The following is a 17,391-nucleotide window of genomic DNA, read 5'->3' as shown; positions in this document are numbered from 1 at the left end:
ACACAAGTCAAAATACAAACTAGTTAGGTTACATAAAGTTGTCTTTTTAATTTATTTCATTTAGGTTTACACTTGTAGATGCGATACTTTTAGTTTTCATTTTTACTTATCGTAAAATATATCACATTTTTTAATGCATAAATATTATATGACTAGAGTGTCATAAGTATAATAGGAATTTATTTTAAACTATTATTTCTTAGGTGTAAGTACTATAGGTATCTTCTAAAAGTAAAGGCTCAGCATAGATTTTAATGTTCGAATACCAAATAATAAATGATTTCAAATATAATGAAAATTAAAAAGTTTTGATACTAAAATTTTTCAATAAGTACATTTTGATTTAGATACTAGCAAAATATTATACTTATGCGGCTCTACCATACAGAATAATTTTTATCACATAACATCATAAGGCATTTTTGTTACTGCTCAATTTATACCAAAAATACATACAAATAACAATTTTTTTCTGAAACGATTAATTTTTAATATCCCCTATACTCTATACATTATTTGCTCAACTGTTTACACACTATTGTCTTTTTTATTACAATTTCAAGAACCTTATTTGCACAATATTTTTTTACTTTGTTGTTACAAATGCTTAATATTATTGTCATATTTCTTCCCACCCGTAACGACAAAAGTGCCTTATTTTCTTATTCTTCTATCTAATATTTACAGTATTTACACGTACAACTATCGCATAAAATATACATTTCTGTCTTAAAATTACTGACTCGAGTTAAGTATAATAAATATAAACATTTTATAGGACAACCTATAAAAACAATTAAAGCCAAAATACATTCAGTTAAGGGGAAGCTTCCTATTACTGGGGCTGTGGCAAAATTTGAAGGCACAAGAAATCCTTAGTCAGGTGATTAAAAAATTCAGCATTAAATAACTGCTGTAAGTATCTATTAATTTTTAGACTGAAACTAGAAGCTTCTAGCAAGAAACCCGTCAAGTGATGTAAGGTAACTTTAAAAAGAGTTGGTACCCTGTTCAGGTACCTACATAATAAAAAATCATCTTTTAAATACTCTTTCTGTGGGTATTTACTTACCCACAGAAAGAGAAGCACAGCACAGCTGAAAAGGTGTAAAATGGACTTATTATTTTTTAAGATCTTCACTGAATATAAATATTTTAAAAAGTCTGGTTGTACCAGCCATTGGAGATTCAAATTTTAAAATCGACGGTTCACAATTATTGTCGTTTTTGTACTAACGTTAACTAGGCTCAATGGGACGGCTAGGGATCGTCTTTTTTCTTTCTTAACTTTCCTTCTGTGTGTATCGTTTGCGTTACTTTATCCACTGCCTCGGATAAGTCCTCGTTTGGGTCTATGGCCGCTGATAATGCTGCGATGTATGCGCATGCTATTCGGAGGACGGATAGCTTCGATAGTTTTTGGTTGTGGCTATACGCGGGTATGGATCGCCTTAACGTATCGAAGGCAGCGCTGATCGTGTGGACTCGCGTTCTTTCCCTCGCGTTCGCTTCGATTCTTCTCTCTCTGGTCATGTTCTTGTAATTCCTCTGCTCCCTTGGTTTTGGTTTCTCCGGGAAGGGTTCCACGACTCCCGGATGCGGAGGTACCCTCGGAGGTCCAGGCCTCGGCTCGGGAACGATGATGGGAACAGGCGGAGGTGGTGGTTCTAACGGCCTCCGCCGCTGCCTTAGTATGCTAGTTTCGTTGACTTTCTTGACTAAAGATAGAGGCTCCCGCTGCGGTTCCTCAGCGAAGGACCAAGGTCGGAAGGGACTGTCGGATTCTGGGCTGGCTAGATCCTCCCTGGATCCCAGACGGATTCTCTTCTTTGGCGGTTGGAGAGTGGGTGACCGGTCCCTCTTTATCCGGGGCTCGTTTTCCACCAGCCTAACTCCGGAGTCATCGGAGTGGGCTGGACCCGAGCAGGAATCGTCATCGTCGCCCCCAGACACGAAACCCGCGTCGCGCTCCAATACGCGATCTGTAATAGACGAAAGAAAGAAATTAGTTAACATCATTCGTACGTGCCAAAACTTATTTCCAGGAACTTAAAAAAATTATGAATATTATGTTAAAGAACCATGACAGACAGCAGTATTTTTCTGAATTTTGATAGAATATTAAGGCTGGTATAAATAGTCGGTACTTAAGATGCGATCCGGTCTCAAGACGCGGTTCGGCTCTGTGATTGGTCCAAATTTTGACAGCAAACCAATCACAGAGCCTGAACCATAAAGTTAATATACCTAGCGGAATAGAGAAACAAAGGCCTGAACAAGAGAGACGTCACTATCAGTAACACTGCGTGGTAAAAAGAGACGTGTGATACATGACAGCAGCACTCTTTTTTTGACGTCCAGTCGGCACGTGCCGCACGTTGACAATTTAATATCATAGAAATCATGTTCAATCATGCTTGTGTAAGTGTATACGTACAGATATTTTTCACACAGATGAAAACCAATTTTGGTTTCGTTTGACAGCTCGAGATTGTTTTGAGACCGAGATGCATCTTGAGTACTGACTATTTATACCAGCCTAGATTTAGCTGATGATGATGAATTTAAGGCGGAGCTTCGACGTTGTAGGCGTCACTCACACTCACGCCTCGCACAAAAATTGTAATTTATGTATTTTTGCGAAATCACTGAATGATTTTGCAATTTGCATTAAAATGTATCGGCGATTAGCACAGATTAGCTATTAGTGTTACACATAAAACACTATGTTTTAGTGTTATAAAAATCTATAAAAGTCAGCAATAAAAAGTATTTTGGTATGAAGCGCTTTCTAAAGGCGTCGAATTCTTTATACAGTAGACTGGTACAGTAGGCGGTATATTTTTTAATGATTATGATCTTGTAATCAGTAGACAAGCAAGAAGCTAACCAAATAGAAACATTTAGCTAGCTAGTTAGGTACAGCGCCATAAGAAACAGAAAACTTGTTCTCAGCATCAGCATAAGATAATATACAGAATTACTAATGAATTTCAAGTGTGATATTATTTAAAATTTATTAATTATAAAATGTATTTTATTGATGCAATACTCATATCCTGTCTGTGCTCTATTTTCAGATCTTGTATTTTATCACAGACACGAAATTGAGTGTAATTTACATGTTATTTACATTTCTTTTTTATTTTTATATAACGACGGGTATTGCTAAAAAGTGATTAACAGTCACATTTAAAATAGACGTTCTAGGTTTTGAGTTATTCAATAGTCATCCTGCAACCGGCAAACTATGACTACGGATATAGGCTACCTGTATCGCCTACTAATGCACCGACATTTGAATTTATAATTATTTTAATTTGAGGCTAAGCACATAAAAAAGTCAAAATATTGACGGTTATTTTTTTTTTAATTTAGAACATAGCCAGCAAAAGAATTAAGGGATATAAACTTGTGAAATCAAGGTGTTAAAACGTGACAGTATCATAATATCGCAGCAATAGGAGGTAATTTTTAATATTATTAATAATATTATACATAATATTTTATTCCGTGTTCCTGGACTTAGTAATGACTAATGACATATTATACCAATGAAAATGTATTCAATTAGTACGTATAATCTGTCAAAAAAGTGAAGAAATTAAAAAGTGGCAGCATCGTAGTGTCATCCCTTTCAGATCAATCTAAGAAAAAAGGGATGACACTACGATGCTGTCACTTTTAATTTCTTCACTTTTTGACAGACTTATAATATCTCTTTTGTCATGGCGGAGCCTTAAGTCAAAATCGTTAAAGAAATATTTTCATAGGTTGTACTTAGTTCATGAAGAAATTAATAGAGAAGAGTCTTTTTAAGTGTATGCTACAAAACAATTTTAGAAATATACGGATATAATATAATTATATAATTCACATTATATACAGAAAAAAAAAACACGCATAACATTTTTCGGAAGCCGCGGGGTACTAGACACAGGCTTAAAATATTAAAGCCAAATGCCAATTTCATAATTTTCATTATCATAAATTCTAAAGCTTTTTATTCCACAGTATTATAATTTATAATAATATTATGTCCGACAAGCGCCGGCGCCTAGTTGTGATGTCATGCCCAGGGCTGCGACCCGCGAGAAAACTCGCGAACAAATCACATCCGCATTTGTATAAAACAGGTTTTATATCTGGCAACCCTGGCATACACGAGACTCGTATTATGTTTCTTCTCAGAATGTAAAACAATATGCTATATCTTCTTTACTGTTAGAACACCACGAAGATATTAATATTTTTCACATAAAACCAAAGTTTTCGCCTTTAGTAATTTTTTATTTTATAGTGTAGATCTTGATAGCGAGTTCCAGAACAGGTTTACCCATATGGTTGTATTTATCAATTTATTTTTACATCGCGCCCGTCCGCATTCCAAATCGTACAGATTGCTTTAGTTTACTGGTTTTCCCCAACTTAATTTATGTTCAAACACTTTATAACAAAATTTAGATTGTCTCGAGAAATTTGATTTTAGAATTATGATTCTAATTTTGAATTTGGAATTCTTTTGACATTTTTGTGTTGCCATGAATCAAATTTGAACGCCAGTATTATTTCCTTCTTGAATTGTATCTTTTACAGCGAACTGTATCTCTATCTCACTCTCTCTCGTAACAATTTCCTCTTCTATAAAGAGGGATTGATTCAATAAAATGAGAAATAGAGGAAGGAACTCTACAAGATTTAAAAGAGAGTAAGGAACTCTACAAACATTTGATACCTAATCAAAAATACTTAAATAAGCTATAAAAACCAAAACAATACATAGAGATTTTATGCCCAATTTCCGTTTTTCACTACAAACACAAGCGAAATCGGGCGTTTAAAGTTATATAAATCTGCTACCGGAATTACTTTATGGCTCTGAGGCGCCGCAGAGGCGTTCCAATTAGACAACCCTAGTAATAAACCTACACCACAATAATCAACCTTATTGCTAAGCTAATAAAGTCCATGGTTTGACCACCGGCGGTAAGAGAGTTGGTAGCCACAGTATTTAAAGCTGTATAATAAGCAACCTTATGAACTTGAAGTTAAGGTTCATGAAATGATCGGTTATGGCGTTGGCAGTAATTTAAAATGCAATATTACGCTTAAAATAAGCAACCTTATGTTTATAATAATAAAGTTTATATTGATAGTAGCTGTAAGACTAAGTGGTTCTCACACTCCACAGGTGTTTTTTCTATGATAGTGCGCCGCCTACATTTGATTGAACTTTGAAGCATTAATTAATGTGCATTATCGTGGAATTTCTTTGTAATATCCGTTTATAGGAAAATATTGATCTAAAAGCGGTTAAAATGAGTTGTAAAGCTCAGCTGATATTTTAAGAACAGAAGCAGAAGCAGTAAATATAATAGAATTTCGAGAAAAGGGACTAAAGTCGACTCTACGTAAAGAGAGAAAGAGCCAAAAAGATTTGGTTCTCTTGCGTAATTATTGTCTTATTGACAAATCTGCAGTAAAATATGATCATACTTTCTCATCTCTAGAATGAAAGCAAGTCAACATAGCATGTTATTTAACCAAGGTCAACTAAAATCATGACCCCCACATCTTACCAGACAATAACCTTAAAAAAGAATTAATAAAATTCAACAAGATTAATAGTTTGAAATGGAGCAGGTCTAGTGATATATTGTGTAGTGCTTCACACTGATTGTTCAGAGGTATTCTACCCTCAACATGATCTTTATACCAACGACATAAGGATCACTTTTGCTGCAACTCCAATGATAATAAAACGGCGCTAAGGGCGAACCCTTTGCTCATTACTATCACGTTGACGTGTTAAAACAAAGAGAACCTTAAATTTTACCACGCCCATCTATTTCCAACTTTAACACCAGGTGGGAGAGTCCATTTTGTGATAACCCCTGCGACATTCAAAGGCGCCGTCCTGAATGGTGTCGATCTTACCACTAGATAACGAGTCTCGAAAGCTTTGATATCAATCTGGCGCCAAATTTCACAGAAACAAAACGCGCCTTTAGAAAAAAGTTTCATTCGTTTTTTAAATGCGCGTTCAGTTTTTTTTAATACAAGCTGGATACTAGTCTTTTGCTCCTTCGGTGTTCTAAAAGGCTTGCCAGTAGCTAGTAAATAAGTTGAAGTAGTTTCGTCGCTGAACACTTAAAATTTAAAGACGGACGATTCCTTTACGAAAAAGTACAATTTGGAAAATAATTTCACCCTCGATCTTATTTATTTAAGCAAAGCTATGATCTATAACTAAGAGTAATTGACCAATCAATTTGATGTTCTTACTAGCAGCTGGGCCTTTAAAAACACTGATTCATTGACCCATGGGACATGTCACATGAATAACATGATAATAGTTTGATGTTGCCTGGCTTGCCCTTTTTGCAATACGAAAGTTGCATGCCAAATGATTTTAATGACAACTGTAATTGCTACATTATCTGTCAAACTCTTCATTAAATTCAAGGTTAATCGTAATTAAATGTCTCTGAGTACGGCGGTTAGACTTTTGGACTCATGACACACTGTTACATAAAGAATAGATTACAGATATTATAGGTAACCCGTAACGTAAATATGCAAGTCACTGAGAAGTGAGGATATGTTTGAAACACAGACATAGATCAAGATCTTGATCTATATCTGTGGTTTGAAACATAAAACTTGAGTCTCTACCTCTAGATTAGAATTGATTAAGCAGATAAAATAAATCGATACCAGTAATAAAGATAAATAAAAAATCTAATCGGACTTGTCTTTCATGTCTCTTGTCAAAATTATTTAAGCATTTCCGTTTATTCAAAAAAATAATTACGCAAAAGTTATAGCTACACACAGAAGAAAGATTTACATAGTTATCTTCAATCCAAGCATAAAATATTTCTAAAAATCGCATTCAAACTATAGCTACCCAGGTTTCTTAAAAATCAAAAAGTTACTAAAGACAAACAAAAAACTATAAATTACAATAATGACAGTTCATGACACCTGCGATTAAGGTATTAGTATCTGTGGCATGATGAGAATATGATGAGGTTTAAAAAAAATAATGTCAGTTAGATATTCGCACGGTCCGGCTAATGTATGAGAAGTCGTGAGGAGGTTAGACTTTCACCGGCGCATTACCGATGGCGCCGTCCGCTGAACATTCAAATAAGGTTAATTTAAATGGCGTCGATATAACAGATGTAAATTAATTGAACAGTTAAGATCTAGATTGCAGGGAATTGCATTTCATTAGAATCCGAGGTCTTTGGATCGAAAGAAAATATAGGATTTGAAAATGGAAGTCGAATTAGAACACCTTTAGGTACGGTACTCATCTTCTAAATTCAAAATGCTGCTGAAAATATGGAATGTAGAGTTCGAAAATTAGTTTATCACAAAACTGTCACATTTGAATTTGGAAATTTGACAATAGGTACTTAATAAAAAAAATGGCAACCCACGAAATGTCAAAAAGAGAAAGTGGCGCCAAAATTATTACCGGAACAATAGCAAGTAGACAATGGTTTTTATCCCCTATGAGGGTTGACAGTGCGAATATCCCGAGATACCCCGGAGTCCGGGATCGGCCGATTAGTCACGTATACGGCGCGCGCCGCGCAGGCGACACCGCGGCGCCATGCGGTCGCCTCTACTTTATGTAACTAATAAATAACGTTTTCTTATATGGATTGAATTTTATTATTATTCTTCTATCGATCGTGCCAGGAAGTGATAATGATTGACTTTTCTTAAGTTTAAAGTCGTTCCTTGTGCGTTACAATCCATTATTGAGATCCTTTCTATCATTGTTGGATTTTTGGTAGCTTTTGGTGTTGCTACCGAGAGTGTTTTTTACCAACCAAATTACTCAAACACTAGCTTATTATGTCCAATATATCGGTGCTTATGTTGACTTTATTGCCGCCTTCCAAAAAATACCTACTTCTCCGCCTGCTCTTCTTTAAACAATCAGGAGCATTATTTGAGGACTGAGGTGGCTTGTAATAAATGTAAATCAATATTCCAAAGCGCACTTGACTCTTGAATAACACTCGTGTGTATAAATACGACAACCATTGTTAAAACTGTCTGCCGTCCGTGATGAGTTGATGACTGCTGCACGGAGTCAAAATAACGTATTGTTCCAGTGTGTAGACATATTTTACGTATAGAGAAGAGCCATCTGGACGACAGCAAAATTAGCTACTGTCTTTCAGTTGCATTTTTGACAGTTCAGCTTTGGAGATTTTTTTACAACGTCAGAAGTCTGTCAAGAAAGTGAAGAAATTAAAAAGTGGAATTATCGTAGTGTCATCCCTTTTTTCTTAGATTGATTTGAAAGGGATGACACTACGATGTTGCCACTTTTAAATTTTTTCACTTTCTTGACAGACTTTATTTTCAAATGTCGTGCTATAAAAAATAGCAGCGGATAAACTTATGTCTAATTGTCATCGTTACAAATAATAAGCAAATTATAGTGTCATTTCACCGTCTTGACCTCGCAACTGTTGATCCAGACCATAAAAAACTAATTCTGAATTTCTGTCAGGGATTTTGTGCTCATATCTAATACGATGTATAATGGATAAAACCACCTGGTTGAAAGAGAAAAATTGCATCTCTGTGACACTTTGTCAGGAACCATTTGTTATCCATATCTTATAGCCTCGTTTTGAATAAAACCTAAGCTCGGGATTGTGTTTTTTCGGAAACAAATTGGAAAATTATACATGAGCAATTTGATAATGATTCGGTTCGGGCATTCGATTGTTTTCTAGGATTTTGAATTTGGAAAATATGTTCAAAACAGAATTTTCAAAACATCTGACATCTGTTTTTTAGGGTGATACTTCAAGATATACTTTGACCGAACGCAAGCGTATGATAATTCGTTAGTGGTGATGCCGAGGAGGAAACGCTAATCCAGGTAGACATTCCAGAAAATGTTGTTGACTGAAACAAATATCAAAGACCTTATAGAAAAACAGAATTTAAAATATTTTACGGATGATAAAAATAATTTTATTACATCGTCATAGCCATATAAGGTCAGAACAAGCTAAACACTTCTTAGAAACAGTCCGGGCAAAACCCGGAGACAGTAATGACAATTTGGCGCCAAATGACATAAAGAATGACCTTGTTCTGGCAACACCGCGATAAAATAAATCACTTAAAAAAAGTTAATATCGCATGCGGCTAAGTTGGAGCCAGATGGCCTACACATCTGGTATGTAATTGTCTTTGATCGCGATTTTTATATCGATCTGCAATGGTTTCTGCTTTGTTGATCTTCGTTTTATCTCGTTTAAAAAGTATATATTTGGTGTTTATAGTAATTCTTCAAATGTTTTGATTAAATAACAGTCAGTTTAATTAAACACTTATAATAATTTATAACACGTAAATTAATTCTAAAAAAGTATTAATCTTTGGAATTTAAGAGGCAGAGTTAGGTTAGGTTAGTGAGCTTCTAACGAACATTTTAAAAAATGAATATAATGATGTTTCTCATGTCTATGAATTGTTGTATTATCATACATAATTATTATGTTGACTACAATAAAAGATAAACTTATAATATAATGCTAAATCGTCTCTTGCGCCATATTTAGCAAGACAAAATATAATATTATGTATATAAATTCGTATGTTTCCCGGATACAGCTCCTACATCGGACTAGTTTTTAGCGCCATTTAAAAGGATGATAATTTATCATTAGCCAATTATACGAATTCTTTCGGTGCCAGTCGGTAAATTATGCAAATGTCGGTATTCGTTCGAAATTTGAATTTATGGAGCAAATCAAAATAGAGAACGGTAAGAAGGCCAGGGGAAGGCCACAGTGTAGACCGGTGTAGACGGAAAAAGCGTGACGAATTTGCCATAATAATATTATTATGTTGAGTTATGAAATCATTGAGAAGCCTTCACAAAATGACAGTTTATATCATGATGACTATCAAAAATGTAATACCCAATTTTAATAATTTAAATATTATGAATATTAAAGTTTATAAATTGTATACTTACTTATAGCCTGTCATGAAAGTGAAGAAATTAAAAAGTGGCAACGTCGTAGTGTCATCCCTTTTTTCTTAGATTAATTTGAAAGAGATGACACTACGATGTTGCCACTTTTTAATTTCTTCACTTTCTTGACAGACTATACACATAATATTTTAATTAAACCTTTTTTTGTTATTTTAAATAATAATATGTCGGTTAGAAAAAAAACTCAACCGTTTAACGTTCATAATAAAAAGTTGACTGGTAACACTAGCTGGGGTCAAAATTACGAATCAGCCAAGCGCGAACTGAACGACCTAGCAAGGCTGTGGGGGCAGGTCTTTTTACGGTTCGTGTAAATTACGAACTTTTTAGCCTTGTACAGGTGTTTGTTATTAGACCGTTTAGTAAAACATTCAGATACCTACTTGTCATTTATTTGGTCGAATTGAAAATGTCATTTTACGCATTACTCTGATTCTCTGCTCTTGATTGATGTATTAAACTGAATCTCCTTTGCTTAAAATTGTCATTGTCATTTTTACTTTAAAAACTTTTGCGGTTTTAATGCAATCAGAATAAAATATACTGTTTTCAGCAATACAAACATATTTCATGGTTGATGTATAAAAATATCATTATCATCATTAAACCCTACTCAAACATGTGTTTTTCACTTTCTATCTAGATCCTGTAAGAAGTCTTATTTCCTAACTTTTTTAACTGAACCAACGAATCGTACTTCCTAACTTTTTTAGATTTCACTTGCCAGATGATACTTTTTTTAAAGATAGGATGTGAATCAAATCCTTTTGCACTTGTGAGTTATCCTTTTTTCTACGTTTTTTGTTATCTGCGACGGAAGATTTTTTGACTTCTTCCTCCCTTTGTCCTATTCGAAGAACGTCACCCCTTTATTATGCATGTATGCAAAATTCTAATTTGACTTTTAGCCTTGAACTGTTTAGAGTTGTGTAAAAACAATTTTGTGTCGTTTTTCATTTTACAACGTTTTGGAATCTTTGGCTTCACCCATTTGTGTTTACGTAACTTTTGTAACATCTTAACTCTCAGTTAAATGTACTTCCCTTTTTTCAAAAATTTCTACAATTTATATTCTCCTTGTATTTTCTATTTATTAATACAAAAATAATGATATAAGTACAGCGGGGCTAAAATGGTCACATTTAGCAATTCCTCTCAATGAAGTCAGCAAATGAATTGTCAAAACTGTCAAACTGACGAATGTCAAATTAGTACGAATTACTGGACATGAATTGCAAGCAGAGTGACCATTTTGCGATTTAAAAAAAATTAATAATTTATCATTATGATTCATAATATGAATCTCCAAAGCGACCATTTTAGCCTCGCAATTAATTGTTTTTTTTTAAAGATGCGATACCTATATTACTTAATAGCTTATTTTTTTTCATATTTTGAAACGGCAAGGATCGTTCAGTTTCTATCCAGTTAGTTCCACAGTATGAACCTGGTGTCCAGATGTAAATGCAGATGTAAGTGAATTTCAAGACACGTGTTGTACATGACCTTCCCATGTCCATTGTCCGTACAGATGTTACTCAATAGCCTTAACATCTGTTGTAATTAAACGTTTAATTTAAGGCTTTTATGGAATTTCTTTGTTAAATAATGTTTTTGAATAAATATTGAAATAACAAAATATAAGTTGTTAAAAATATGTAGCTGCCAGTATCGCCCAAACTTTTTTGTTTGTGTTTTTGATAATTTTCTTAGTAAAGTAACTAGTCACAACTCACAAGTTAAGTGTGCTAGTGTCAGTTTCTAATTAAGCTAATATGAAGAGTTTTAAAGCCTTCAAATATCGCCGTCACGCGAGCATTGTTATATAAAACGGCTTATCGTTCTAAATTCAAAAAACATGTGATTTTTTCCATTTAACAGGCAGTTTATGGTTAGGTCGTAATATTTTGAAACATACTTCACGTGCGCCTGAACACGTGTCGAACGTGGCTCCCGTATCGCTTTTCTGTTCTTTTTTTTAAATTGCCAATTTTGGTTTATTTTCTTTTCCGAATTATTCGACAACAGCGTTCAAGCTTGGTTTTTTTTACCCAATAAAAATGATGATACCTTTGTTACAATAATCTACATAATACAACGGATAGCAAGTTATTAAATCTTACCAAATTAAAATATATTACCATTGAATACTTCTTTTCACGAAACAAGGCAAGAAACAAGGTTTTGCCTTGTTTTGTTTACATCTATAAAAATGTTGATTTTATTGTAATTTTTGCACCTAATTAGAATTTTAAATGATGATAAAATTGTAAAACAATTTAAATTGATTTTTAGTCGAAATTAAATGCAAATTGTAATAAAACTCTAAAGGATTAAAGTGAAGTATGTCATCGAGGTAAACTCTTAAGGATAATCCTCATAACACCTTGTTCACGTCATAACTCATAACTGCATGCGTCATATTTATGACAAAACTCTAACATACTGCTTTGGAGGATATACTTTGGTTTGTCCGGTTACGTCATTATACAAAAAAGAGTGCGCAAAATATGTACAAAATCTTTTTTACTTTTGAAGAATTTGGTTTTGTGAAAAATATTTTTCGGTTTACCTCAAGCTTTTTTGCATAATATAATATCGATGACAATAATTTGTTAATTATTGTCATCGATATTACCGATATCGATATTATCGATATAACCTTGTTAGGTTACACACTAAGAAAATCGAAAGAAATCTGAAAATTACACGATAGTTAAGTGTGTTAAAGATTCCAATGACTTTTTGAGAAAATTGTCCATACATGTCGATGATTGTTTTTGAAAATTTTAGAGCCTCTGAATATTTTATGACATAGAATGAGTAAACAGCAGACAGATAGCAAGCAATAACCACTTCCATCCACACTTAACTTCAGAGGGATTAGTGAACGATGCTTTTCTCTTGAAATCCAGTGCCAGAATTAAAAATACAATATGTATTTTACTGCTACACAAGAAGGTTTCGATAAAATTCATAAACAACATCCGTTTAGCATTCCAGTTGTATTTATCTTTTAATCGAACATTATTTCTATCGCGTTTCCTAAAGCAATTCCGAAAAAAAAATGTTAAGTGCGTCAATTTGGATGCAGATTTTTAAAATTAGAATTGTGTGTTTGACATTAAGAATTTTAGATTCACTTTCGTCTTTCACCGCTATTGGAAGGCCGGTAGGTTCGAATCAAAATATTGAAGATAAAGTATGATAATAGCTCAATGAGTGTTGCCACATGTTGGTGACGTCAGTGTTGGTGGTTAGCAGATGTGGCCCAACCATGTGGCCCATTATAGCTGTAATAATACTGTCGGCTGTTTGACATCTGTATCTTTGATGAGAAAAAAGACTAAAGGGTAACTGTGCCTGTGCGCCAAAAATGGCGTTGACATTTTTTAATCGATGCACATTTAATTGCACATCAGTATGCGGCCGTTATCAATAATTATACACGACAAATTATTTACGGGTTCGAAATTTAAAGTCGAAAAAAGAACAGCTGTACTTGAAATATGTAACTTTCTGATATGCTTATCTTTTGCATTTATCCTTTTATGACTCTAGATAGGTGGCCCAGATAAAGCTTATTAATGGAATTCAATACTTAAATTACCTTAATTTGATTAATTGTTAAAATCGACTTCTAAAATAAGTAATTATGAAAAATTACTTAGGTATTATTTATCTATTCTATTCAAAGTGCATAACTAATGCATAGGCAGTAGCATACTGCACAAATAGAAAAGGTTCAATCACGCACCCCTGAGGGACTCCCTTTTGCATTTTAAGAATACTTGCAATTTAGGACTGTCTTTATATAAAGGCAAAATAAAAATGTATCCAAATAGTTCTTCCGCAGAACGTATTCCTACGTTTTGTTAGACACACACTTTAGACTAGTAATCACGGATAAGATAATTATTGATAAATGATAAGTGACATCACTCATCACCCAGTGCACTTGCACCTAAAAAAGGTTAGGAATTGCGCTGATACGTTATCAAAGCAAATTTCAGATATTATCATGATTGTTTAAGCTTTAACAAGAACAGATGTGTATGACGTTAATATGATACTAATATACGAATGATGTTCATATAAAATATTACTGTCAGATATCTAACTAAATATTTAATCATAGATTATAGAGAAAACTGTAATGTTGGGAATTATAATTATAATACAATATGTACAGTCCAGGTGGTGCAAACTCCAAAATAAGAATATCGAACAAGGACTAATTTCTGTGTCAGCCATCAAAGAACCGCCAATATCTTAATTTAAACTTGGAACAATATTTATAAAACGAAACAGTTGGCAACATTGCGACCTAAATTTATTTAAAAAATAAACTTGTGTCCCACGCGACCCCCGCTACGAGACATGTGAACAAACAGAGAAACGAATCAATCTCTACGCTAGGAACGTACAATGAAAATAGAGATTAGAATCGCCTAGCCGGATAAAAACAAATTAGCAGTAAAATACACTTGTCTAGGGGTTTACACCCTCGCAACATGTGCAGTGACTTTTTGTACCCCTTCTGTTTTACAGGGTAGTGATTAACAAATTGATTAGTTTTAACGGTTGCGTTGATACCGTTATGTCATATCGACTAGAAAACTGTTTTTTTTTTGTATGATTAGTTCCTGACGCATTTTGCCAGTATTTTACCAGCCTAATTATTGCATATGAGGCATAAATGGACCTACGCGCTTTTCCTTCTTTTGTCTCATTGTTTTTTTTTTTAATTCGAACTTTCTAGTATTTCAAGTTGGTACAATATTATCGTTGTAAGGAACAGTAAGGAACTCCATCAAACATAAAAGGACCACGTGTAGTTTTAAAAAATCTACTGATACACAAGATTTTGTTATGGATACCAATCGACGATTAAGAAGTTATCTTGGGATTTTCGTGGATAGATTATTATCGTTGTTATGTTGTCAATAACTATAGATAAGTTAATCTCAATCTCGTGACTGATATCGTACGCTCAATATACTTTACAACAATTTATTGATTAAGGATAACCGTGACAATAAACTCGCCTCTTTGCAGCCGCACCGGGTTCGCAGATCGTAGACATTATTTAGAGAGAGATTATAATCTCAATAGTTAAATTTGGTTTTTGATATTTTTGGATTCGGTCTTATAATATCGCAATCACTTATATCAATAGCCAACAAGAATTAAGACAAGACAAGAATTAACGATCATGATTTTAATATTATTTATACACAAAATTTGTTCTACATTTTATTCATTAATTTTACAAATAAAAATCTAATTGTTGGTATTGCAATTTGTAAAGCACTAAGAAATTGTTATATTTTATTATCTTGATCCTAGTCTGCATCTAATTTGCTGAAATTTATTATGGAGATACTTTGATGCCCAGGAAAGGACATATAATACTTTTTTCTCAGAAAAATGTAAGGTTCCGGCGCGATAAACAAACTTTCGCGCAACGGAATCGCAAGTGTCATATTCTAGTACTTTGTAAAGATATGCTAAGCTTAAAGAAGCATAAGGCTATGATACAAACCACAAATGCCATAAAATCCATACACATTTAGACATTTAATATGGAGTTTCGATGCTTGTAGTTTGGACTAGAGACCATTAAAAAGCCTCCATTCATGCCCAGCAGAACCGTTATTAATTTCTATTGCTTCTAATGACTTGTAATAATCGATTATAGCCAATTAAAGATAAGTTTCATTTATTAGATCAATAAGGCGATCTGTGGGTGTAGTAAAATCATGATTTACCTTATCATTACATTTATCATATTACCATTTATGTGTAATGACAAATTTGCTTGAAACTTCTGTGTATTAATATGTTAATTTGGTAGCCTTAACATGGTCATCTGGTCTTTTGTTTTGGACTTCCGTTAAGTGACACCTACAGTATACTAGTATTGCTATCTTTATAGTTATTTTAGCCCGCGTTGCAAATTTTGTTTGTTTGTTATTCCTTGTTTTGGAAAAATCAATATTTTTTTATTTCGATGGCTGAATATTGTTCTAGAAAACAATATTCACTTTGTTACTGGCATGAAAGGTTTGGTTCTAATTTATGTAATATGTATTTGTAAACTGTAGTACTTATCTCATTGTCTTGCAATATTTCTATGACCCTTTTTCAGTGCCGATAGTTTGAAAAGGCAGTTAAATAAACTTTTAAATTTTTAAGTTTTATTAATTAATGTTTACTATGCCCTTAATATTCTTATCATTAGCTTATATTAAAAGTTTTTTTAATTCCAAGTTTGACTCTACATTTAACTAATTTACTTAATTTGAAAACAATTGCTATGGAAAGATAGAAACTATAAAATCTTAGCCTATATTTAGTAAGTACTTAATTTACTTAACAAATATCATCAAATAATGTGTAAAATATTTACAGAAGAAAAAGCGTCGGAAAAATGTAGAGTTCGACTGAAAATAATAAAGCGCCGCATTTATTGCATGTGCATTTTTAGTAATCTCCAATATAAAATATCATACTAAGTACACTTTTATTTTTTAAAGTATTACCTTTTCCTTCAACTCCTACGTCCTCCGTCGTGATAGAGTCAGTCATTATCACTCCAGACGATTAATCCAATATTTTACACTCGTCACTTTAACTCAAAACAAACACAGTTTTATTCATGAGCACCGATCATAGTATCGTATATTTTACTCCGACGACACACAACCTTCCCCCACGGTAGCCAACTGACGACTGAAACAAGTTGGCGCTGGTCGGAGGAGGTAGGGTAAAAAGTGCGGCGCCAACCCAGTCTCGCCCTTAGAGATGAGCTTGAGTTATCGCTTCGGGATGCCTTATTGTTTTATTCCGGTGCACAAATGACCGTTTTCGGATAGTATTCTAATTGGATTTTTGTCTACCTGTCTAAACACAGACATAAAAAGCAATAACTTTAAGCAGTAGATTTGAGACTTTGCTTTTTATAATAATTTGGATAAAGAAGAAGTCAAAAGTAACATTGTTTAAATAAATAAAATTGAAAAAAATTAAATAAAGTAGATACTTTTACTTTTTATAATAATTTGGAAAAAGAAGAAGTCAAAAGTATCATTGTTTAAATAAATAACATTGAAAAAAATTAAATAAAGTACATTTAAGCTATTTTCAATATTCTTAATAAGCTTAATGTAGAGTTTATAAATACAAAAAAATTAAACTCACAACTTTAAGTTAGCTCTATTGATTTTGTTTTATTATCTCTTATACAGTAGAGTACTACAAAAGTAAAATTTTCAAAAAGTATATTAATTTGGGGCTATATTATTTCCAAAAATGTAGAGTTATTTTGGAGTATGAGTAAATAT

At 33.2% G+C, this 17,391-nt stretch overlaps 1 protein-coding gene across 1 annotated transcript; it reads right to left on the bottom strand.

Annotated features, from left to right (window-relative positions):
* Positions 1–330: 330 nt before the first annotated feature.
* LOC121735494 (protein atonal homolog 8) lies at positions 331–16,760 on the bottom strand. Its single transcript, XM_042126340.1, has 2 exons — positions 16,591–16,760; positions 331–1,982 (listed from the first exon to the last, which is right to left on the bottom strand). The coding sequence occupies exons 1-2, from the start codon at positions 16,634–16,636 to the stop codon at positions 1,261–1,263; spliced, it is 768 nt and encodes a 255-aa protein (XP_041982274.1). The 5' UTR covers positions 16,637–16,760; the 3' UTR covers positions 331–1,260.
* Between the last annotated feature and the right edge of the window lie 631 nt (positions 16,761–17,391).

Source organism: Aricia agestis, chromosome 17 (genome assembly GCF_905147365.1).
Source record: "Aricia agestis chromosome 17, ilAriAges1.1, whole genome shotgun sequence".
In the NCBI taxonomy this organism is placed as follows: Eukaryota; Metazoa; Arthropoda; class Insecta; order Lepidoptera; family Lycaenidae; genus Aricia; species Aricia agestis.
The sequence above is the reverse complement of the archived record's forward strand: the minus strand, read 5'-3'. Positions and strand labels throughout refer to the sequence as shown.